Source organism: Theropithecus gelada, chromosome 7a, assembly GCF_003255815.1.
Source record: "Theropithecus gelada isolate Dixy chromosome 7a, Tgel_1.0, whole genome shotgun sequence".
In the NCBI taxonomy this organism is placed as follows: domain Eukaryota; kingdom Metazoa; phylum Chordata; class Mammalia; order Primates; family Cercopithecidae; genus Theropithecus; species Theropithecus gelada.
In genome coordinates this window covers 38112202-38135510 of record NC_037674.1, presented here as the reverse complement: position 1 = coordinate 38135510, position 23309 = coordinate 38112202, and the positions used below count along the sequence as shown (strand labels likewise).

The window sequence follows — 23309 nt, the reverse complement described above, 5'->3', positions numbered from 1 at the left end:
TCTGGTAGGTGGACTCCATCGAGCATATCAAAGTGGCCAATACTTGCAGCCTCAAGAGAGAGAGACAGAGTCCTAACTCCCTGATCTAGCAGCCCTGGGTCCTTTCTGAAAGTGGAGTCTTTCCAGCCCTGTTTCTTCCAGCCCACCCTCTTCTCTGCACCCTCCATCACACCCAGGGGTCCCGTAAATGTGGTACTGTCTCCCAGGGTTGGGCCCTTGCACACAAATTCCCTCGTTGCTCCCTTCTGTACCTCCCTCTCCTTCTGAGGAGCCACCAAGAAGATGTAAGAGTTGGATCCTGCAGCAGCAACTCCAGCTGAACTCACTTTACCACAAAGAATGGCTCTGTTCCCTCAGACCCCACGCTGTAGGAGCAGGTCTTCAATTCTGGGTCAATGCCCGCCCTCACTCACCATGGCAGGGGATCATCAATCGATCGCAGAGCAGAAGTCAGAGTCCCTGGGGGCAAGGCTGTCCCTAGAAGGGTGAAGGCCTGGGGTGGGGGCTCTTACAGTTCACTTTCCTAATAGATCAAAAATAAAGGTTCCAGACCCTGGGTCTCCACAGCTCCCTCACCAAGCACAGGCTCAGGGCAGTTGCCCCAACTATCCACCCAAGGAGCAGAGGAATTTTTCCAAGATGTCTAGCACAGACTGCGAAAAGTAGCTCCCCAAGTTCCGCTGTATTCCTCCAACTCACTTCCTCCCCGGGGATGGCAACACCTCTCCTAGTGCACAATGGCTGACCTATGGAGGTGAGAAAGGGTCCAGCAGAAGAGCGAACAGTTTCCACTTGGAGGAGCTGGAACCAAGTGCTGCAGTCCCTATCCACCACCCTCGGAGAGGCCTCCACCACACTCTGCAAAAAGGCCTCCTGCCTATTTAGGAAGAACTAGAATGAAGTGGGAGGATTAGGGCCAGCAGGGCTGACTCCATCCCCTCTCAAACACAAAACTGCCTTAGAGAGTCATTTCCCACAGGCTGGTGCATATGCCATATTCAGCGTGCATTTTTTTTTTTTTTTTTAAAGGGACAGGGTTTTGCTCTGTCACCTAGGCTGGAGTGGAGCAGCATAGTCATAGCTCACTGCAGCCTTGAACTCCTGGGCTCAAGTGATCCTCCTGCTATAGCTACTCTTCTGAGTAGCTAGGACGACAGGTGCACACCACCACACTTGGTTATTTAAAAAAATTTTTTTTAAGAGATGAGGTCTCACTGTGTTGCCCAGGCTGGTCTCAAATTCCTGGTCTCAAGCAATCCTCCTGTCTCAGCTCCCAAAGTGTTGGGATTTCAGGCATGAGCCACCACAACTGTCCCTGTGTGCATTTTTATTACAAAGTTTAAGGTTCTGAGCCCCTCCCCTTTTTCAGACTACACCAAGCAACCCAGTCATGACAGAGAATCATCTATGCATCCAAAACAATGCCAAGGTCTTTACCTTGCAAGCCGTCAACATATCTGACACGGCTTTCCGGCTCAGGTTGGCAGTAGCAATCACGTCCTCCTGTCTACACGAGTTTCCAGCTGCCACGGCTTTGGTTGTTGCCATGGTGATGCCTTTCGTCATCCTTATGGATTCTTCAGGTGATGATGTCTTTTCAGGTACATCTTTTGACTGGAACAACTGGAAGTCAGAAACAGAGAGGTTAAAAAAATAAAAAAGGAAAAGAAAAAAATAATTTATTTTTCTCCAACCAGGCTGTAGCTTGTGTCTGAAATCTGAGCCAGTAACTGGAAGAAACTGTTGCATGGCAGGAAATTAGAAATCTGAGTACAGTAATATGGTTCTTGTTTTCAAGATTCTCCTGGACAAACCTCTTGTTTGTAAGCATTCACGGGAACAATATGGTGAGGGAGACCTATCTGGAGTGTTCACCTGTTGGTCTGCAGAAACTGACACCCAATATTTACACACTACCCATCCTGTGAAAGGTTGTTGCATGGCTTCATCGTTCTCTTCCCCCATCCCTGCTGGTGCTTTGGCAGTTTCCATAAACTCTCAGTTCCAGTGCTGGTTTCAGGGTAGGACTGACCTGGCCGCATCACTCAGGACTCACCTCTCTCTCTCTAAGGGGATGTGAGGCTGGGGAAAATGAAGCATCAGTTCCTTCTATTCTTAGCCTGTCTTATAAATATAACTGCATAATTGTGCAGAGGTGTTCATGTCGAGTGTGCCATGGTGACACTGTGAATTATTTAGCAATCTATCCACCCACTCCCTTTAGAGAGGCTGAAATAAATTCATCATGGTAAGTCAATATCCCATTTCTGCTTCATGCTCATCTGTTCTGGCTCTCTAACATGAGCAATTGGTACCCTGGATGTGTGCTGAATGTGCATCTGTCCCTACATGAGGGCCCCTAGCCTAGGTGGGGCTGCCCTGTCTTCAGCCCTAGGCAACCATGTTTCAGCAAGGAAGGCCTCCCTGATGCAGAAGAGCGGGCTCAGTCGGTATCCCACAGAATGCCAACCACTGTCAAACATCACTGCCCCCTGAAAATGGGCAGCTGCAATTAAGCAGTCTAAGATCCCAAATCCCCACTTCACCCTTGAATGTTACAGTGGAATGAAGGCCACACGCAGAGTCCTTCACACTAATGTGATCCTCATGACACGTGTTGCATGGAAACCCACGATCTGGGTAAATTTTATTCAGTCGGCATAAAATTCAGTGAACCTGGCTCACAGGAGCCTCGACCTCCTGGGCTAAAGTGATTCTTCCACCTCAGCCTCCTGAGTAGCTGGGACTACAGGTTCATGCTACTACACCCGCCCAACTTCTTAATTTTTTGTAGAGATATGGTTTCCCTATGTTGCCCAGGCTGGGCTCAAACTCCTGGGCTCAAGCAATCCTACTGCCTCAGCCTCCCAAAGTGCTGGGATTACAGGCATGCACCACCACGCTTGGCCTCTGGGTGAATTTTAAATCACACCGGCACACTTAGAATAACCCATGTGTCTGTAGTTTCCCAGCATAGCTCCAAATTTCAAGTCTCTTCGATCACCACCATTAGGCCTGCCTATGCATGTCAGAAGCTGTGTTCACAGGGGTGCCTGTGCCACCCCATCCCTAGCTTCAGGAGGCTCAGCACAGAGTGAGAGACTCCATTTGTTTGGGAGAAAGTAATTATCTGGTAATCCAGATAATTCTTCTGGATCTTATCCAAGACCATCAAGGTGGTGCCTCTGTGAGTCTGCAAAAACTACAGTGTTACTGAGCTTGGTGTGCCCCCCGATGCAGATTTGGCTTAGATCGTAACATCCAAGTCCTTTTGAGTACCTGGAAAGCCTTCCCAAGAAAGACGGGTACAAACAAGCCTAGACTGTGAAGACTATAATAAATACCTAACTCTTCAATGTCTAGACACAAATGAACACCTATAAGCATCCAGGAAAACATAACCTCACTGAATCAACTAAATAAGGTACCAGGGACTAATCCTGGGGATGTGTGACCTTTCAGACAAAGGATTCAAAAGAGCTGTGTTGAGGAAACTCAGATTCAGGATAACACAAAGAGGGAATCGGAATCCTATCAGATACATTTAACAAAGAAATTGAAATGATTAAAAAGAATCAAGCAGATATTCTGGAGCTGAAAATGCAATTAACATACTGAAGAATGCATACGAGTCTTTTAATGGCAGAACTGATCACAGAGAAGAAATAATTAGTGAGTTTGAAGACAGGCTATTTGAAAACATAGTCAGAGGAGACAAAAAAGAATACAAAATAATGAAGCATGCCCACAGGATCTAGAAAATAGCTTCAAAAGGACAAATTTAAGAGTTATTGGCCTTAAAAAGGAGGTAGAAAAAGAGATGGGGTAGAAAGTTTATGCAAAGAGAACTTCCCAAACCTAGAGAAAGCGATCAATATCCAAGTACAAGAAGGTTAGAGAAGACCAACCAGATTTAACCCAAGGAAGACTACCTCAAGGAGTCGAATCATCAAACCCCCAAAGGTCAAGGATAAGAAAGGATCCCAAGAGCATCAAGAGAAAAGAAACAAATAACACACGATGGAACTTCAATATGCTTAGCCACAGACTTCTCAGCGGAAGACTTACAGGCCAGGAGAGTGTGGCATGACATATTTAAAGTGCTGAAGGAAAAAAACATCTACTCCAGAATAGTATAGCTGATGAAAACAGACAAATGGGATTACATCAAGTTAAAAAGCTTTTGCACAGCAAAGAAACAATCAACCCACAGAACAGGAGAAAATAGTTGCAAACTACCCATCTGACAAGGGGTTAATAACTAGCCTGTGTAAGGAGCTCAAACAATTCTACAGGAAAAAAATCTAATAATCTGATCAAAAGATGGGCAAAAGGTCTCAACAGACCTTTCTCAAAAGAAGACATACAAATGGCAAACAGGCATATGAAAGGGTGCTCAACATCATTCATCATCAGAGAAATGCAAATCAAACTACAATGTGATATCATTTCACCCTAGTTAAAATGGCTTATATCCAAAAGGCAAGCAATAACAAATGCTGGCAGGGATGTGGAGAAAAGGGAACGCTTGTACACTGTGGGTGGGAATGTAAATTAGTATAACGACTGTGGAGAAGAGTTTGGAGATTCCTCAAAAAACTAAAATTAGAGCTACTTTATGATCCAGCTATCCTACTCCTAGGTATACACCCAAAAGGAAATCAGTTTATTAAAGAGATATCTGCACTCCCATGTTTACTGCAGCACTATTCACAATAGCCAAGATTATATATATGAAATATATATGAAGTAAACTGCAATAAACATGCGAGTGCAGATATCTCTTCAATATTATATGCGTGTGTGTGTGTGTGTGTGTGTACCATTGTATATGTGTATCCATTCATCTCTTGATGGACACTTAGGTTGCTTCCAAATCTTGGCTACTGTGGTACACACACACAATGGAGTACTATTCAGCCATAGGAAAAAAAAAAATGAGATCCTGTCATTTGCAACAACATGGATGGAACTGGAGGTCATTATGTTAAGTGAAATAAGCCAGGCACAGAAAGACACACTTTGCATGTTCTCACTTATTTGTGACAGCAAAAATTAAAATAATTGAACACATGGAGATAGAGGGTAGAAGGATGGTTGCCAGAGGCTGAGAAGGGTAGTAGGGAGGTGGGAGGTTGCGGGTGGGAAAGTGGGGAGGGATAATGGGTACAAAAAATAGAAAGAATGAATAAGACCTAATATTTGATAGCACAGAGAGTAACTACAGTAATAAATAATTGTACATTTAAAAATAACTAAAAGAGTACAATTGGATTGTAGCACAAAGGATAAATGCTTGAGGTGATGGATACCCCAATTATCCTGATGTAATTATTATGCATTGCATGCCTGTTATCAAAATATCTCATGTAACTCCTAAGTATAAACACCTACTATGTATCCGCAAAAATTAAAAATAAACAAAAAACAAAAAAGGAGCTGTGTCTGGATTTTGGTAGCAAACACTCAGCCTGTGCAGCCAGGTGAGTGCCAGACAGTGGTACTTATGGCACCATCAGTTTTTCAGTTACTCCTGTATTTTTTAGTTTCTCCTTTAAAGCATGAACTGAGTGCAACATCAGTCAAGGCTAGATTCATTAACAATATGACAAGAAAGCCCAAGTTTGTCACCCAAACCCTGCGGAATTGCTCTACTATTGTTTCCAGTGCTCTAGGGTTGCCTTTGCAGGTGACCCTTTAAAGGTGCAGAACAACTGGCAGCAAAGGCAGGTATCCCTCTTCCCCCAAAAAGTTGAATCTGTGATCAGACCTCCTATCAAAAAGAAATCTGTTTGAAGCTACTCATTTTCGGCATATTTCTGTGTGTGGGGATTAGAATGAGCCAATCCACAACCATTGTGGGATCATAAGAACAGCAGGTATCATCCACATAGCAGTGACTCCAGAATGTCCTTAACTCTGCAATGCTGGAACAAGTCAGAACGAACAAGGTCAATTTCTCTTACGTCAGATGACTCCAACGGAAGGAAGCTGGATTTTAAAGGGAAGCGTCTCAGGTAAAGGCTTCCAGGCTTTTCCAATAGCAAACGGCAGACTTCCAATTCTGCATGTGTGCGGGTACCAAGAGCACTGTGCATCAAGAGAGGCTGTGCACTGTTCACAGGATTAATGCTCCAGGTAAGCGCAGTCATACTGACTTTCCCTTTTTCCAGGAATCGTTGACAATCCTTTGATTTTGTGCTATAATTTTAGTGGAACTAAACCTGAATAGTCCTAAGTGATACCTTTCAGTTAACTCCTTGATTACAATGACACATCAATCCCAGCCAAACTCAGTGACACATGGGGTCTCAATTATATAAAACTACCAGCAGGCAGGTGAAGGGGCATTCTCAGTTCAGGTGTTTTAGGTAAAACCTCATTGGTAAAAAACCTCAAATGAGCCCTCACTTGGGTCAGCTGTGGGACTCTGGTACCCAAGGGAGGTAACTGCTGGCTCCTTACCGTAAGCTCCTGCTTTATGCATTCAATTGTGGCCTCAAGCGCTCTGGTGCCCCGGGTGGCCTCATCCTCCACCGCCTTTACAGTCTTGAGGAGGGAGGTGACATTAGTCACCATCACCTGCACAGGAAGAAAGAATGAACTCAGTAGTGCAGTGTCTCAGGTTCAGCCCCTACTCCTTTTACTTCTGGATCGCATGCTATGAGCAAAGACACCTCTCTTTCCTTTAAGTGAGAAGAGAACTCAGGTGCTCGTCCCCAGCCAGTGCCCCACTCTACCTTGGCGGCCCCCTTGAGCTGGTACATGGAAGGGTCGTCCGCTGGCTTGCTGGCAGCTCCCTTGGTAGCACTGATGAGATCGGAAAGGGCCTTGGCTACATCTTTGATGGCGTTGATCAAAACCACCTGAAAGAGAGCACCGGGCCCAGGTGAGCAGGCGCCAAGATGTCAGCTGTGGGCTTCACCAAGGCATGCAGCCTGAGGGCAGGTCAGGGCACAGGGAATGAGAAAGACAGTCTAAAGTCTGCAGCATGGCAGACCTCCTGGGAAGCCACCCTTGGCGATTCTGATACAGGACTCAGGACTTTGAAAAGCTGCCCAGGGGAGGCTGAAGCCGAGCCAGAATGGAGAAGTCAGGTGTAAACGTGCAGCTTATGTAAAACCTCCTAGACAGCAACTTGGCAGATGAGCTGCCTCTGACAGCACGAAGGGCACCAGAGAGGCAACACCACTCACTCCTGACGGGCACCCTGAACACTGAGTAAAAATCCCCAGTTGACCCGGCCCTCAAGGCCCCACAGCAGCCCTGCCCAACTCTCTGGCTATGAGGGTGCTCTGCTGTAGGCACACAGGTCGGCCTGACTTCTTCTCCATGGGAAATCTCAACTCATTCCTGTTCAGGGCCTTTGCTCGCTGTTCTAACTGGGCCTCAGCTCAAATGTCATGTCCTCAGAGGCTTTTCCCAATCCCTCAGCTAAGGGCCCATTCCCACAATTGCTGAAACTGTCAGGTTGCCGTTTTATTTACAGCACTTATCAGTAGGTGGAATTATTTTATCATTTATTCACTTGTAAGTCATCTGTCTTCTCCCTCAACTTGAATGAAAGCTCCAGGAGGCTTAGCCTGGACTTCTGCTTTGTTTCACGCTTGTAACAGGGACGAGCACCCAGCAGGTGCTCAGTAAATACTTGTGGAATGAAGATGCAGGTATGTTCCCACATAAACCTGGATGTGATGCATTATCTGTGTTTGCTTTTCTAATTTCACAGAGACCACAGATCATCTTTTCAAAGTGCTGGATTTAGAGTGAAAAGTACCAGGTCTAGATGGGAATTACACAATACTGGGCATTGCATTGAAGTGTTCCCAGTTCAGTAGCTCCAGTAACTCCTATTTCTACAATAATAAAAACATTTTCCCTTTACTGAGGGCAGTGTTCAGGCGCTGAGCCAAGCACTCCACACACATTATCTCATTTACTCCTTGCCACCACCTTTTCAAGTGGGAACCACAATCCTTCTGTCCACACTCCCGGAGTCTACGAGTGGCACACTTGGGATTCAGAGTCTGGTGAGCATGAGGGCACGGTCTTAACCTCCACACTATGCCATGCCTGTGTGTGTGGCTCCGCCTCCTCATCCACAGTGAAATTAGCGTGCTAGCCCCATCTACCTCATTAAATTGTTTTGAAGATAAACTGGGATCTCCGATGTGAAAACATATTAAGGGTGCAGTGGCGTGATCTCGGCTCACTGCAACCTCTGCCTCCTGGGTTCAAGCGATTCTCCTGCTCAGCCTCCTGAGTAGCTGGGACTACGGGCGCCCGCCACCTGTAGCGGAGGCTTTTGTGAACGCATAGAATTCCAAAAGGCAGCCAATCTGAACTCTGATGTTATCAGAAACCCACCAGAAAGGATGAAAAGGTAGCGTAAGGAATGTTTCCTCTCGGAGCTCTGCTCCAATCATGGGTGTCAGGGAGGGAAGGGTTTTGCCGTGAGGGAACGAGGCGGTGTCCTCAAGTGAAGCCGCACAATCACTGCATCTCCTGGCGGCACTGAATGGCAGGGGGTTTCTAACCAGGTTTGTCCAGACAGACTAGTTTACTGAGAATGGTTTAAGGAGTGAAAACTGAAGTGCTTGGCATTTGATGGTTCTGGGAATAGAGAGAACAGAGTTTTTTGGTTTTGTTTTTTAAGTTTTGCGCTCTGGGAACAGGCATCATCCATTTATTAATGACTTTTGTTGGCTGTTAGTTCAACAATAGGTGAACACATACTTGTTCAGTAGCCAGTAGCCACTATGTGCCAGGAGCTGTGCTGGGTGTGCAGGTTTCAAAGATGAGCAAACTGTGGTGACTGTCCTTGAGGAGCAATGGTCTGGGAAGGGGACCAAGGAACAGGCAGGTGATCTCAATGAAATTGCCAAATATCAGAAGCAGAGGTCACAAAAGCACAGGGTCCTTCCCTAGCCTACCAGTTCTTCTCTCTCTTCCTTGAGAACCAAAGTTCTCACCTGGGCCGTCTATAGGTGTTGTGTTCATTTCCCCACCCGTCTGGCTGCTGCGCCACCACTCCACACAAGCAGCTGGGGACACCAACATCCTCGATGGCACTCAGTGGTTACTGGAATGGGCCAATAACCTTCCCAGACTTCCCTCTTTCTTGACTGTCACTATCTCTGATGGGTTGAAACACTCCATCCTGGCAACACGACGCCTGCAGCTTTCCTCCCCGCAGCTGCTGCTGCTTCTCGGTCTCCTGCGCCACTTGCACGGTAATGTGGTCCGAAATGCTGGATTCCTCTGGGCTCTGCCCTGACCCCCTGGCTTTTCCTCTCATGTGGTTGCAGTCGCTATCTCTATGGCAACAGTCCCTGAACCCACAGCCCTGTGCCTGGGCAGGCTCAAAAGCACTCCCTAGTTCTACCTGCGTGTGGCTCCAGCACTTCCATCACCTCCATCTCCCTGCCCACACCAGCTCTCCCTTCAGGGAGCTCCTGTGCCCTGCTCTGGCTGCACAAGGAGCCGCCTTTCACTCCTCCCCCTCCCTCAGGCATGCTGTGCTCCAGCCTTCCCCAGGCCAGGCCAAGCCTTCCTTCTAGACTCTCCTCAAATCCCTCAGCTTGTCTCCATCCCCATGGCCACCACCACAGTCTGTGCCACTCTCTCGCTCGGATGACTGCCTCCTACCGGTTCCTCAAACCAGACATACTCGCACACACACTGTCTACTTTAAAAGTTCCTGTTCTGCCTTAGGCCGCTTCTGAGGCGTAGTGTGCAGCGTTCACGGGAAGACCAGGAGGACGCACTCCCCAGGCCCTGCTGGTACCTGGGTCTCGGGATCGTCGGAGCCCAGGCTGGCTGCCCCCAGCTTGACCACTTCTGCGAGCTGGGTGATGGTGGCTGCTGAGGACTGGGCCGCCTGGGCCAGCTTGTCAGGAGTGGACGCAGCTCCTGACACAAGTAGTTTTGTGTCTTCCACCAAGGCCTTGGCTGTCTTGAGAATGTTCTCCCTGAGAGAGCCAGGAGGGGCAGGGGAGAGGGGGAGAGACAGAGGGCAAAGCTTGATTACTTCGAGAAGAAAAGAAATCCTGCACATGGGGCTTTTGTTAAAGGGCTTTGAAGAAGAGAAGTGCTGTTACACCTCCCCTTACCAAGGGACTCTCATCTTTCACAAATGCAAAACTGGGGGGAGAAGAAGAAAGTCAACCAGTATTCATTCATATAGCCGACTGACATGAAAACTTCAGTGAAAGAGTCAGGCCCACTAACCCGGCTCCCTTCCCAAGCCCTATAGTTCAACGAAAGGTCAGCTGCTTTTCTGTGGTTCCCACTGTCCCTTAAAATACTTCATAGTCTCAGTGACTGTGAGGACATGTGGGCTGGGGCACCTCATTCAGGATCAGAGGCTGGGCTTGCGAAGGGACAGCAGAGCTCTGGGAACTGCATTCCTAGCCCAGCCCTTGGATTGCAGAGGGGAAGAAAGGTGTTGGACATGTGGCGAGGTTTCAGGGGTCCTGAGCAGCAGATAGAGAGGCTCAGGGCAAGCTCAGCAGACAAGGTTTCCCAAAACAGGGTTTACGCGAAACAGGCCTGCCCCCACCATTCCCAATCCTGCTGGGGTTGGCCAGCAGTTCGAGGAACAGCTCTCTGGCTCAGAATGTGGCAGGTCTAAAAGCAGTCCTTCGCTGTAGCAGGCTGGATTTAAGGCTGTCAAAGGCAAAGCTCGAACCACGACACTGTGTTTACAGTTGGCAAAGGGGGCTTATTCTGATTACATGGTTCACTTTCCCAACTTGTGCATCTTGTTGAAATCAAAACAGATAACTACATTTCTGGCTCCCAGGTGGCGTCTCCAAGTTGATCATGAGTTTCAGGGGCAGGCCAGCCTGAACCTCTCTCCGTCCAGGACCCCCACGTACCTGTGGTCTGCGAAGGTCTCACTGTTCTCTGCATTTAGCGTCCCCGCTGTTGCAAACATAATGGTGGTGTCCAGGTCGGCAATGATCCCAGACACAGCGGTGGCAGCTGTAATGCATGCCTGGGTTCCTTTGTTCCCGGCCTGCAGAGCTGAGAGCACCAAGGAGACCTGTAGGCAGAAAGGGAATGTGAGGGGAGCTGGGAAATGGAGAGAACAGGACCTAAAAGCAGATTCTGAAAATACTGAATTATCTCCTAGGAGATGATGTGGCTTAGGGGTTATAGGCACATGTCTGGAGTCAACGGCCTTGGTCTGAATACCAGCTTTGCCATTTAAAGGCCATGTGACCTTAGGCAAAGCTGCTTTACCTCTCCAAACCTCAGTTTCCTCCTCTGTAAAATGGGGCCATTATTTCTGCCCTATTAGGGCTGACAGGATTAAGTAGGAAGAAAAATATGTGTGAAGTGTCTAGCAAGGCATTTGGCATACAGTAAGTGCTCAGCAGAGGGCAGATGCTGTTTATTCAATTACTACTATGTTTCTGAAACCACAGAATGGGATAAAGGATTAGGCTCCTGTGAAAGGTGTGGCAATTACATCCCCTTTTATTAGGTTTTCAGTAGGAATAGGCCACTGCCACCACTCATCGCTCCTTCACTGGGATGGAAATTCTCCAGAATGGAGTTCAGAAGGGCTGGAGTCTAGAGGGGATCTCGACTTCTAGCCCTCCTGCGAGCCATCATCCACCCCTGAACCATCATTTCAGTGCCCTGAGGGCCCAGCAAGTTCACTCGGGTGTCTTCCATGTCAGAAATCCTGTGCTGTCACCCTCACCCACCACATACACCCTCACTGCTCCAAGATTCTTTCCTATGACATAAACCTGACCACGCTAACACCCTGCTTACAAGTCTCCCCTGGCTGAACTCCCTTTCTGGTCATGTGTCTGCTTCACCCGGCTCTCACCACATCCGCCAGCTCCTGACTTTCCCAAACACTCCCACCTCTCCACCCTGGGTCCGCGCTCTGCCTGCGATGCCTCCTGCTCCTCTCCCTGAGCCACCGAACTACTTGGCCTGCAAGACACCAAAGTGAAGAAAGAAGGAAAAGCCACCAAACACAGATGTATCATCCTGTGCCTCAAGCAGCCTGCAAAACAGCTGGGCCCTGGACACCTCCCCCTGCTCTCCTCTTCCAGAGACAGTCCAGCCTCCTGGGATCCCACAGCACACGGTTCTTGCCCTCAGGATGGCCCACTGCACCCAATGTAAATTGCATGTGTCAGGCTAGTGGCTGGAGGCTCGTTGAGTTCAGGAGCCCTCGTATTAATCTGTGTGTGCACACACCCGCTACCCTTGACTACGACCCAAAGAAGAATCTGACAATGTTTCCTACATATATTTCTTAAAACATGCTGACCAGGGCAGGGGAGTCACTGTGTCACTGTGCCAGCAAGAGGCATGGAGTATGAGACACTCTGTCCCCAGTGCTGCTTAGATCTCAGCAGAGGCTGTGGACACAGTCTGGCAGGAGAGGCACAGGGACCATTTCTTGGGTACCTACCACATTCTGAGACCAGCCCACAAGGAATTGTTTCTCTTCCTCATCTGCCTTTCTTTTAAATGCTACTAGGTCCTACCAGGAAAAGACAAGTCAGACTGGCATAGAGCTGGCCTGGAAATGAGGTATCCAGGTTCTGGAAAGCCCCTCAGAGGATGCATGACAAAGGCCAAGACAAGTATCATGGGAAGCCTGAAGGGGTGTGTGTGTGGGAGATGTTCTTAGCCAGGGTGAAAGAAAAAGAGCCCAGAAATAGCAACCCACCCTCTGTGAAGGGTGTGCCAGCCGGCAGGTGTTTACTGAGTATCTGCTAGTCACTAGGGGCTGAGGACACAAAGGCAGACAAGTCGTGGCTGTGTGTGGGTGCACTATACACACCATCAAGGCATATAACAAGACACAAAGCATAGAGGACAGGGACTCACAGCAAGAAATGGTCAAAAGGCCAGTTGCTAGGAATGGGCCACCTCCTCCCCTTTGGTGCTCCCTCCAGGTATCCCAAATCAGGGACCCGCAGCCGGGAGAGGGAGCAGGGCCCAGGCCAGCTCAGGAAGAGCAAGCTGCTTGGCCATGCCTGCAAACACTATGCAGCTTGGACCCCTCTCCTCCCTTCCTGATGCTCCCGCTACAAGGCCTTTTATGGGGGAATTTGGCAAGAGTAACTTCAATAACAAGAAAGGGCTTTGAAAGGCAGGCAAATGCCTTCCTCCAGCTGAGAGATTTATTTCCTCGTCTGTGGAGTCCCAGGAGGCTGGACAGCCCTGTGGGCTACGGGAGAAGGCCAGACTGTGGCTTGGCCTCAGGGAGGGCCACGGACAGAGCAGTCTCTGTGGCAGCACCTTCCAGCTGAGGGTCCTCCCTGCCTGCCCCTCAAGTCGGTTGCCAAGTTTCTAAACAGGACAGAGCTCTATGTCCTACGAACCAGAGTGAAGGGAAGGGGAAAAGCTATCAAGCCTGGATGCTTTATCCTGTACCTCAAGCAGCCTGCAAAACAGCTGACCTGAAAAATGATTCTGAGACAAAAAGCAAAGCAAAAGACTCGCATACTGGGGGAGAATAAAAGAGCTACTTGGGAATGAAGAAACACTCAAAGTACGGCATGGTTAACTGGGGAAAACTGCCTGGGGAACAAGAAGTTTGGAGGAAAGTTTCGAGAAAACAGTCGCTAGATTTATTAAATGTGTGAGTATGTGTCTGGTACTGCACCAGGCACTTTTACACATATCAGCACAGTACATCTTTGCAGTTCTCTGAGTCAGACATTATATATTTTAATCCTCATTTTACAGATGAGGAAATCGAGCTGTGGAAAGGCGAAGTACCTTAGCTAAGATCTTAGAGCCTTGTTCACTACCCCATGGGAATCTCTCTACAAACAAGTGTCTTTCCAGTTAGAAAACTGAGGGCAAGTTTCTGCTTCTCCACAAAGGTACACGCCACTGCCCCATGTGGCCTAACCCACCCCTACTTCACTGTCTCCTCTGTAAATGAGAGGTTACACCAAAGGGATTTTCGCTCCTCCTGACTCAGCCCTCAGCACTCAGGAGCCTCCTTGAGAAGAAAGATGGTGTCAACAGGGGTTGCAGGAAAGGGCTCTGGCTCCAGGCCTCCCCCAACCAGGGCTCCTGGCTGCTGATGGGGACTTTGATACAATCCGCCCACGGGAAAGCCCTACAAGAATGGGGAATGCCAGGGCCTGACCTTCATGGGAGAGACCCTCTAAGTCCTCAAATTCTCTGGGCCAATGATCACCCCAGCTTCCTGACACGCCCCATTCCTGGGAGAATCTGAGCAGTGGGGAAGATCGGGGTGAGATGGCTGAGTCAGCTGGGTTCATTTTCGCTTAGTTTCCTGCTTTTGTCCTTGATTACGCAGATCACTGAGAGCCAGCGCAGGTTCCTGTGGCTCTAAACCGAGGGCCGCTCCTTACCTTCTCCGTGACGGCGCGGGCGCACTCGATCAGCTCCCTCTTGGTGTAGCTGTCTGTGGGGCAGACCTGGAGGGCCCCTGCCTTCTGCACCAGGAAGATACAGCCGTGGCCCAGGTCCTGCACACGAGTGCGAATCTGGAATCCGATCTGCAGAGGCAAGCCCAGGATGGGGAAGGAGAAGCATGATGGACCCTGCCATCGAGGCCTTCCCTATGTGGAAAATTTCTCCTACGTCCTATGGGAGCCTGGCTAGGAAAATTCCACTCCTATTACGAGTCTGTGTTTGGTGAAGTATGGAATTTGGTTGATTTTGCTTCCCTTTTTAGAGACTGTAAAATGCCCAGTCTCTACCTAACAAGCCCGTATCTTGCGGTCCTAGTGTAATACCCTCCTTGATACGTATCTTTCCTGGTTTATGGCTTATCTGCTCCTCCAGCCACCTGGTAAGAATGTTAATTAGATGAACTTTGTGGAATAATTCTGTTATTCATTCAACAAGCATTTACTGAGCCCCTATTGTGTGTCAAGGCCTCTTCTAAGCAGGTAATGTGTTTAGTTTCTTTTATTCTTCACAATAGCTCTAGAGGGTAATCAGAGGTTCAAAATGTGGTTTCCATATTAAGCATATTTTGAAGTGTTCAGATTCTTGCAAAATTGGTATGTTTACCAACCAGAGCACCCCCTACCCCAGCTGTATCCCATGGGGACAGCGACCATACTGAGCCCAGACTTCCTATCAGGCTAGGTTTGAGGTTTCCTTTAAAAGGTACATTTTTAGAGCTAAAAGCTCAGCAGACACACATTCTTTTAATAACTCCTGGGTTGTGTGATTATAAAAGGTACTTTGCCTAAGAGAGGCCAAACGGGCTCCGCTGTGGATTAGCTGCCAGCTGTCTCCTTTAAGGTGTAATAAATTCCACTTCCACCTCCCCGAAGTTTGCATTCCTCTGGCCCTGTTTCACATCAAATTTCATTTTGGTCTGATCAATACAGCTGCCATCAATCATCTGCCTTCCAGCCCAGGCAGGCAACTCAAACCAAACCAAAACAAAACTTTAAGCATGGGTCACTGTCATTTTCAAGAATCTACAATAGCTAGAAACTGCGGCTCTTATTTTTCTAGCATCTATCAGGAATAGTTACGAAAAGATCTCAGGTATTGTGAGTAAAACCTGGGAGACTTTTGGCCCCCTGGATGCTATCTTCCAATAGCGTCTCATTAGCCACAGTTAAAGGAAGGATGACTTTGGAGAATGAGGGGTGCTGCAATTGTTATTTCTGCTATTATTGAAACACTGTTTTTAGGGAAAGAACTCTTCCTCTAAACCCCTTAAAGGCCCAAAGAACTTCTAAATCCATTTAGTAGAATATTCTCGTGATCGACAAAGTTGAGCTTCTGCTCCTTTAGGTGTCTTCTATACACTTTCTTCTCTTTTTTTATGATAGAGTCTTTTTCTGTCACCTGGGCTGGAGTGCAGTGGTGTGGTCTCGGCTCACCGCAATCTCCGCCCTCCCGGTTCAAGCAATTCTCCTGCCTCAGCCTCCTGAGTAGCTGGGATTTACAGGCGGCCACCACAACGCCCGGATAAATTTTTGTATTTTTTTAAAGCAGAGACAGGGTTTCACCATGTTGGCCAGGCTGGTCTCGAACTCCTGAACTCAAGTGATCTGCCTGCCTTGGCCTCCCAAAGTGCTGGGATTACAGGCATGAGCCACCGTGCCCAGCCAAGTTTCTGCTCTTTTGGGTGCTTTTTATACACTTCTATACACCTTCGTACACTGGTGCCACAGACGCTTCTTAATTAGGCAGGGCTGTCTTGTTGACTACCTCCACGCAGAATACAACAGCAGCAGCACCTCTGGATTGCACAACACAGCAGCTCTGCAAACAGATCTGGGGAATGGTGTAGCAGTAAGGCTGCCGCTGAGGCGGGAAAAACACTCCAGCCCACACAGATGTAATGTCATTTAAATATACATGTTTGCTGGACATGTTTGTTGGTTTGAAAATAATGTTAAGCTGAAGCAGGGGTATACCCCATTAAAGTTTCAAACAATCTGGCTCTTGAAGTGCTCCAGATCCATCGAGTTAAAACCAGAGTAAGATAATCTAGAGACAAGGGCTCTGAGGTCAGTGATGACCACAGATCTTTAAAGGCTGAAGTGCTGCTGGAAAAGTCAGGTAAGAAGGAAATGGAGTTAGAAACATTTATAGAATTTCAAGGGAAAAAAGATCTTACCAGGTCAACCTTCCCGTTTTATAGACAAAGAGATGGAGGCCCAGAGAAGTGATGTGATTTGCCTAAGATCACACAGCTGGTCCCTGGCAAAACTAGGTGAGAATCCAGCTCTTTAATCCTAAGCACATTGCTCTACTTGGTAGATCAGTGTTTTTCTAACTTCTTTGATTTTTCTACGTAGCAGCAGAACCCTTCCTCTCCCAATCCAAATTAAATCTCTTGTGGATCTCAGTATGTCAAATGGATAGCAGTAATGGGTTATTAGTATGCTCTTCCTTTATGAGTTAAAATGTATATCTTTGACCCAATAAAAAGCCAAAAATGAGACTGAGTGAACCAAAGTGTTACAGATAAGGTTATGAAGGCTAGTTACAGCCTCAGCCACCAAATTATTTCTGTGTTTTGCTTTGGCGATACAGTGTTGAGAAGATCCTGTTACATGCATAAAGAAAGCAAAGGAGAGCAGTTTCCTCTCCATTCTTGACCACTGCAGCCAAGGCAGGAGCAGCAGCAGCCTGAGATCAGCACAAAACTACCCAGCAGCCTGAAGCAAAGCACCGGTGGCCCCCACCGGGTTCCCATTTGGTCTAGACCACACTCAAAAGCTCCTTTCTGCCACCCACATGAGTGAAAGGTTGAGAGCAAGGGTGGGTTTTCCTAGCAGTTTCAACAATAGTTACATTAAGCTTAAAAAGTAACACTAGGGGCAAACATGCAGAACCTCCTCCATGGGTTTTGAAGAACATGGCATGAAACCACGCTGCTAGAAGAGACCTAGGCTCTCAAACTTCTCTGTGCATTCCTTCTGCTCCTGTGCAGAGTCTAGCCTGAGCTTTCTATCTGCAAAATGCAAGGCACCGGGACGAACACCTGTATCTTAAATCCCGTTGAGAGTGGGAGGGAGGGAGGACCCGCTCTTGAGCTGTCTTGAACCTGAACCCTATAGGATGACATGATCCATGGTGGGCTACATCCTCAACAACACTTTTGTGGTCCCTTAGCACCACCCCCCACCAAGGGCTACGCTCTAAAAACACACCCTAGCGCCCTGCTGTCCGGCCCCTTTCTTGGAGGTGACACGAGGCATGTAGCAAGTGAGCCCGTATATGGTCCATGGTGCAGCTGGCTCAGTGGTCATCAGAAATAAAATTCTAGTTAAGAAGCTCCAAGGAAGGCCAGCACCAGAAAACATGGGGATGAAAATAAGTGAGGCAACAGTTGCAAAGGCCTTTGGTGTTCTCAGTCAACCCAGGGCTTTGCTTCCATATTCAGGGCTGTGCAAAGTCACGCAATTGTCATCTAGGTACCTGGAGACCCCCTTGAGGCTCAGCCTCACAGGTGTATGTGTGTCTGCACAATTCTATTTGGACAGCACACAGGAGGGATGTAGTGTTATCAAGGACAAGCTGAAATAGGCTTCACCCACTGATGTTCATGGGCCAGGAGGGCTGAATCTAAGAGGAAGGACGGGATCTCAGGATTCCCTGCCAGCCCTGTTCTCAACCTTTCACCCCCGTGGGCAGCAGAAAGGACTAAGGACCTTGCTTCCAGCTCTGCCTTCTCCTTGGGAACCTGACACTCTTAACCTTCAGGGGCCTTTGTTCCTTCCCGTGACACAGGACAGAAGCTATGTCCCACTCCAGGGGCTGATGGGATGAACAAATGAACAGGTACATGTGGAAAATCTCAAAAAGATGAAAGCCATATATGAATGCATGCTGCTGGAAAAGGAGGCAGACTAGTGCAGAGAGGTAGCCAGGGTTGTGATTCCCGGCTAACCTGGGTTTGAATCCTGGCTACTCCACATATTTACTTGTTAACTTATTTACTTACTTGGAACATTCACTTATTCCAAAGTTATTTAAAGTGGCTCACATACTAGCGACCGTAGTTGTGTGGTCTTGGGCAGTTTAACTGAGCTCCCTGAGCCTGGTTTTGCTTATCTGTGAAATGGGGAAGAACAAAAGATTATCTCACTGCAGTTATGAGGGGAAACAGGATTGGGCCCATCACAGCATCCGATATGCGGTAGCACTTGATAAATAATAACTCTTACTATTACTTTGCAGAGGCACGTGAAATAGCTAGGACACTTAAATGAAAGAGGACAACAGAATCAACAGTCCACTGGCAATTTTCTAGAACATTTTGTTTTACTGGGGGAACATCCTTGAAAGGAAATCCTTTTTTTTTTTTAGATGGAGTTTTGCTCTTTTTGCCCAGGCTGGAGCTTGGCTCACTGCAACCTCCACGACCTGGGTTCAAGCAATTCTCCTGCCTCAGTCTCCCGAGTAGCTGAGATTACAGGCACCCGTCACCATGCCCGGCTTATTTTTGTATTTGTAGTAGAGATGGGGTTTCGCCATGTTGTCCAGGCTGGTCTCGAACTCCTGGCCTCAAGTGATCCACACATCTCGGCCTCCCAAAGTGTTGGGATTACAGGTGTGAGCCACAGAGGAAATTCATTCTGTATCCAAAAAGATAAGAGATTTAGACTGGGCGCAGTGGCTCAAGCCTGTGATCCCAGCACTTTGGGAGGCCAAGATGGGCAGATCACTTGGGGCCAGGAGTTCAAGACCAGCCTGGACAACATGGTGAAACCCCGTCTCTACTACAAATACAAAAATTAGCCGGGCATGGTGGTGGATGCCTGTAATCTCAGCTACTCAGGAGGCTGAGGCAGGAGAATTGCTTGAACCTGGGTGGCGGAGCTTGCAGTGAGCCAAGATCACACCATTGTACTCCAGCCTGGGCGACAGAGCAAAACTCCATCTCAAAAAAAAAAAAAAAAAATAAGGGATTTAAAAATGCTAAGCTTCTCCCTGCAATACTAAACTTCTCAGTAAATATGACCAGCCCACAGGGTGATCCAACGAACTACCAGTGTTGATTAGAAAGGAATGTTGCTCAAAGACATAAAATGTGGGGTTTTAAATTGGCAGCTTTAGAAAAGTGTTATTTGAGCCTCAAGAAAAACCTTCAATTCCTTTCTTGTCGAAATAAAAGTAAAATGGAGAAAATCATCTCCTGGTTTTGTGCCTTGGGGGAAATTAAAAGCCTGGTCTTTATGAAGTTTTGGATCTGATTCCAGTTGGAGGGGGTCTAAGGAATCCTGATCGCCTTTCCTCACTGCCTCAAACAAAACAAAACAAAACAAAACACACTGGTTTTTCCCAAGCCTTAAAAAACAACTACATCTGAAACCCGGTCAAATGTAATTTGCTTGGGATAGCTTGTCAAAGTTGAAAAGGCAAGAATGGAACTTATCTGACAAAGATAGAAAACATGGAAGAAAAAAGTGGCTGGGCATGGTGGCTGACATCTGTAATCCCAGCACTTGGGAGGCTGAGGTAGGTGGATGGCTTGAGCCAGGAGTTTGAAACCAGCCTGGACAACATAATGAGACCCTGTCAACAGAAAAATTAGCCAGGCATGGTGGTGCACACCTGTTGTCCCAGCTACTTGGGAGGCTGAGGTGAGAGGATTGCTTAAGCCCAGGACGGAGCTCAAGGCTGTAGTAAGCCGTGATCACACTACTGCACTCCAGCCTAGGTAACAGAGCGAGGCCCCGGCTCAAAATAATAATAATAGTATTATTACTAGGTTGGTGTAAAAGTAATTGTGGTTTTTGCCACTAAAAGTAATGGCAAAAACTGCATTTACCTTTGCCTTGGGAGGCCGAGGCAGGTGAATCATGAGGTCAGGAGATCGAGACCATCCTGGCTAACATGGTGAAACCCTATCTCTACTAAAAATATTTAAAAAATTAGCCGAGTGTGGTGGCAGGCGCCTGTAGTCCCAGCTACTTGGGAGGCTGAGGCAGGAGAATGGTGTGAACCTGGGAGGCGGAGCTTACAGTGAGCCGAGATTGCGCCACTGCACTCCAGCCTGGGTGACTGAGCAAGACCCCATCTCAGAAAAGAAAAAAAAAAAAAAAAAAAGAGTGGGTCCAATGGCAGCGGGGCATCATTTTCCCACCTCCAGCATGTGTATCTTAGGCTGGAAAATTTGAGAGAATTCTAAAGCAGACATCCATTTCATCTGGGGGAAAAGGCTGCGGTTCTCACCACAGGCGCTTAACAAATGATTGCGCCAGCTTTTAAGGCATCTGGTATTTCAAGTGGTTACTGCAGATTTTCCTCCGAGACAAAGCTTTCGTCGCTAAATCTTTTCCTCAGCATTTCCATTTAGAAGTTGTGGCTCATAGGATCTCGAATTCTTTCTTCTTCTTTTTGTTAAGGGGAAACTAATCTTAAATAGCAAAGCTGCTGGAGGCTTTTAACTTTTCCAAAGAAATAAGTTTTCACAGTGATGTTAACAAAGGTTTGAATTTTCCATGAAAATTAAGCAGATAAAGCTCCTGCCTGATGTTCCAGGGCAGAGCTATGACTTTTCCTGTAATTGTCACATTCTGGAAAAGACCAAAATGCTGACCTTGCACAGCCGACTGCGAGACTGCAGCGAAGGGAGCAGCTTCTGATTTCCCCTGGATATAAATATTTTCACATGCCGTGATGGGGGAGCCCTCTTGGGCAAACAAATAATTCCACAATCTTGGAATAAAAAGCTACATTGCTTCAGGGATCCCCTAACTTTCTCAGTTTTCCCCAAATATCTGTCTGGCAAATGTACACAAAGAATTTTCCTTAGCAAGCCACTGGAAATTTTATATTCTCTCTGCCCCTTTTCACTCCAGGTCACACGGCTCTCGTGTCTGGAATGTAAAATACATTTCAAGATGTAACAATGAAAAGGAAAACCTTAATGAAAACGTCAGCTGCTACAAATGCAGGGCTAATAACCAAAGTAACCTGCTGTACTTTTAGCAACACATTCTCTTTCCTTGCTGTTTTGGCATTGTTTTATATTTTGGTTCAGTGGTCTCTGTTGTAATAAAAAAAAAAATCTGCTTGTGTCACACGTTGGGTGGGTAGCTTACAAGAGCTCATGTGGAAAGGGCCCTGTGGTTAGGGAGGCCAGCAGTTAAACTAAGGCAGATGGTGGTAGATTCCATTTTCAAAGGTTTCTGTGGACAGATAGATATCCAAACCTCCCTTGCCAAATTCTTTTTGTTTTTTTGGTTTTTTTTGAGATGGAGTCTCCCTCTGTTGCCTACGCTAAAGGGCAGTGCGCAGTCTTGGCTCACTGCAACCTCCACCTCCTGGGTTCAAGCAGTTCTCCTGGCTCAACCTTCCAAGTAGCTGGGATTACAGGTGCATGCCACCACGCCCAGTTAATTTTTGTAGACAAGGGGGTTCACCATGTTGGCCAGGCTGGATCTTGAACTCCTAACCTCAAGTGATCCGTCTGCCTCGGCTTCCTGAAGTGTTTGGATTACAGGCGTGAGCCATCGCGCCCAGTCCACATTTTCCTTTTGTCCAAGCAAACTTTTCCTTACTGTAACATAAGTTCCCTTACATATGTTTATGGAGTTCAAAATTACAGGTTAGTCAAATGAATTATAAATCTAGATGATCTTACTAAAACAGGGAGTCTATTTAAAAATAATAATAAAAAAAAGGCCTGTGTTAGGAGTCAACAGAATCTTAATGTCGGTATCTGATAACTCTCTTTTCTTGGTAGTGAGTTCACAGTCATTGCAAATAGAATTATTCATGCTACAGCCTAGCCAATTATTCTAATATCTCAAAATGCAGGCACTGTTAGAGACTTAAGTAATCCCATGCTAGATATATATGTATGCAAGTACATATATATATATGGTACTCCTATTTACATGCATTGTTACCACACACATTAGAAAGTGATTTGTTTTGGGACTTCATTTCTGTAACGTCTCTGGGAGTCTTTGTAAAAACATACTTAGACCTGACTCCCAGGAGAAATAGCAGCACTGAGTAACTTGGGGACAGTGACTGTCACCATAAGGAGAAGAGAAGACCAATTACAACCTTCTGCCTTGACAACTTGGTTCATTTAGGCACGTTTTGAACAGGGTTTGCACTCAATAAACAGCTTGCTGAATTTCACAGAATGTAATTACCTTTATCTTTCAAGTGTCCCTGTAATCCACTCCATTAATCTTCATTTCCAATTGGGCTTCCTTTCTCTAAGAAGCCGTGTGGTTCCCCAAGCCCTGGACTCCTTCTGTTTGTTCACACTGATACAGATGCTATGAGGCTCCCTGGAGCTGCACCTGACCCGTGTCCTTCCCAATGGACCACCCCATTAGAAGTATGAGAGATGGCAGCTCTTAGAAAGTGGCCTTTGGGGCCCAACTTTGGCTACTGTTAGACTCTTACGGGTACAGGCATTCTAAAGCCAAGTCTACACTGGTCACTAAGGAAAGCTGGTCTAGGAAAGGCAGGGAAGTAATAAAAGGAGTCCACAGGAGGTATGGGGGGAGGGATCTGGGTCAATTCTTAGCCACCCAGAATATTCAGGCAAGATTTTGTTTCATGAAAGTAGCTCTTTCTAGGGAGAGGGACAGCTAATTTTCATACTTGAATGAACCTTTGGAAAACAAAAATAATTGCGGGGGATGTGCTAACTGGAGTAGGAAGTGACAAGATGGCAGCCTCACGCTTGGGCATGCTAATAGAGACAGCAGGGGATGGGCCTAGGGACAGGGGACCTGGTAGAACACTGTATACAAAATCCTTCTGTCTGAAAGCCCATGCGCCAGTTCTTGGCCAGTCTGCCCCATAAGGGGCAGTGAGCCTTGAGTACAGCCTGGAGC

At 47.2% G+C, this 23309-nt stretch overlaps 1 protein-coding gene across 1 annotated transcript in view; it reads right to left on the bottom strand.

The window, feature by feature from the left end:
- TLN2 (talin 2) overlaps positions 1 to 23309 on the bottom strand; it is a 454454-nt gene that overhangs the window by 37773 nt on the left and 393372 nt on the right. Inside the window, exons 46-51 of the mRNA XM_025390086.1 lie at positions 14370 to 14516; positions 10881 to 11047; positions 9788 to 9971; positions 6741 to 6866; positions 6466 to 6582; positions 1438 to 1623 (exon numbers count right to left, since the gene is read on the bottom strand). Of these exons, the coding sequence (XP_025245871.1) occupies positions 1438 to 1623; positions 6466 to 6582; positions 6741 to 6866; positions 9788 to 9971; positions 10881 to 11047; positions 14370 to 14516 (927 nt within the window). The remainder of the gene's footprint in view (positions 1 to 1437; positions 1624 to 6465; positions 6583 to 6740; positions 6867 to 9787; positions 9972 to 10880; positions 11048 to 14369; positions 14517 to 23309) is intronic.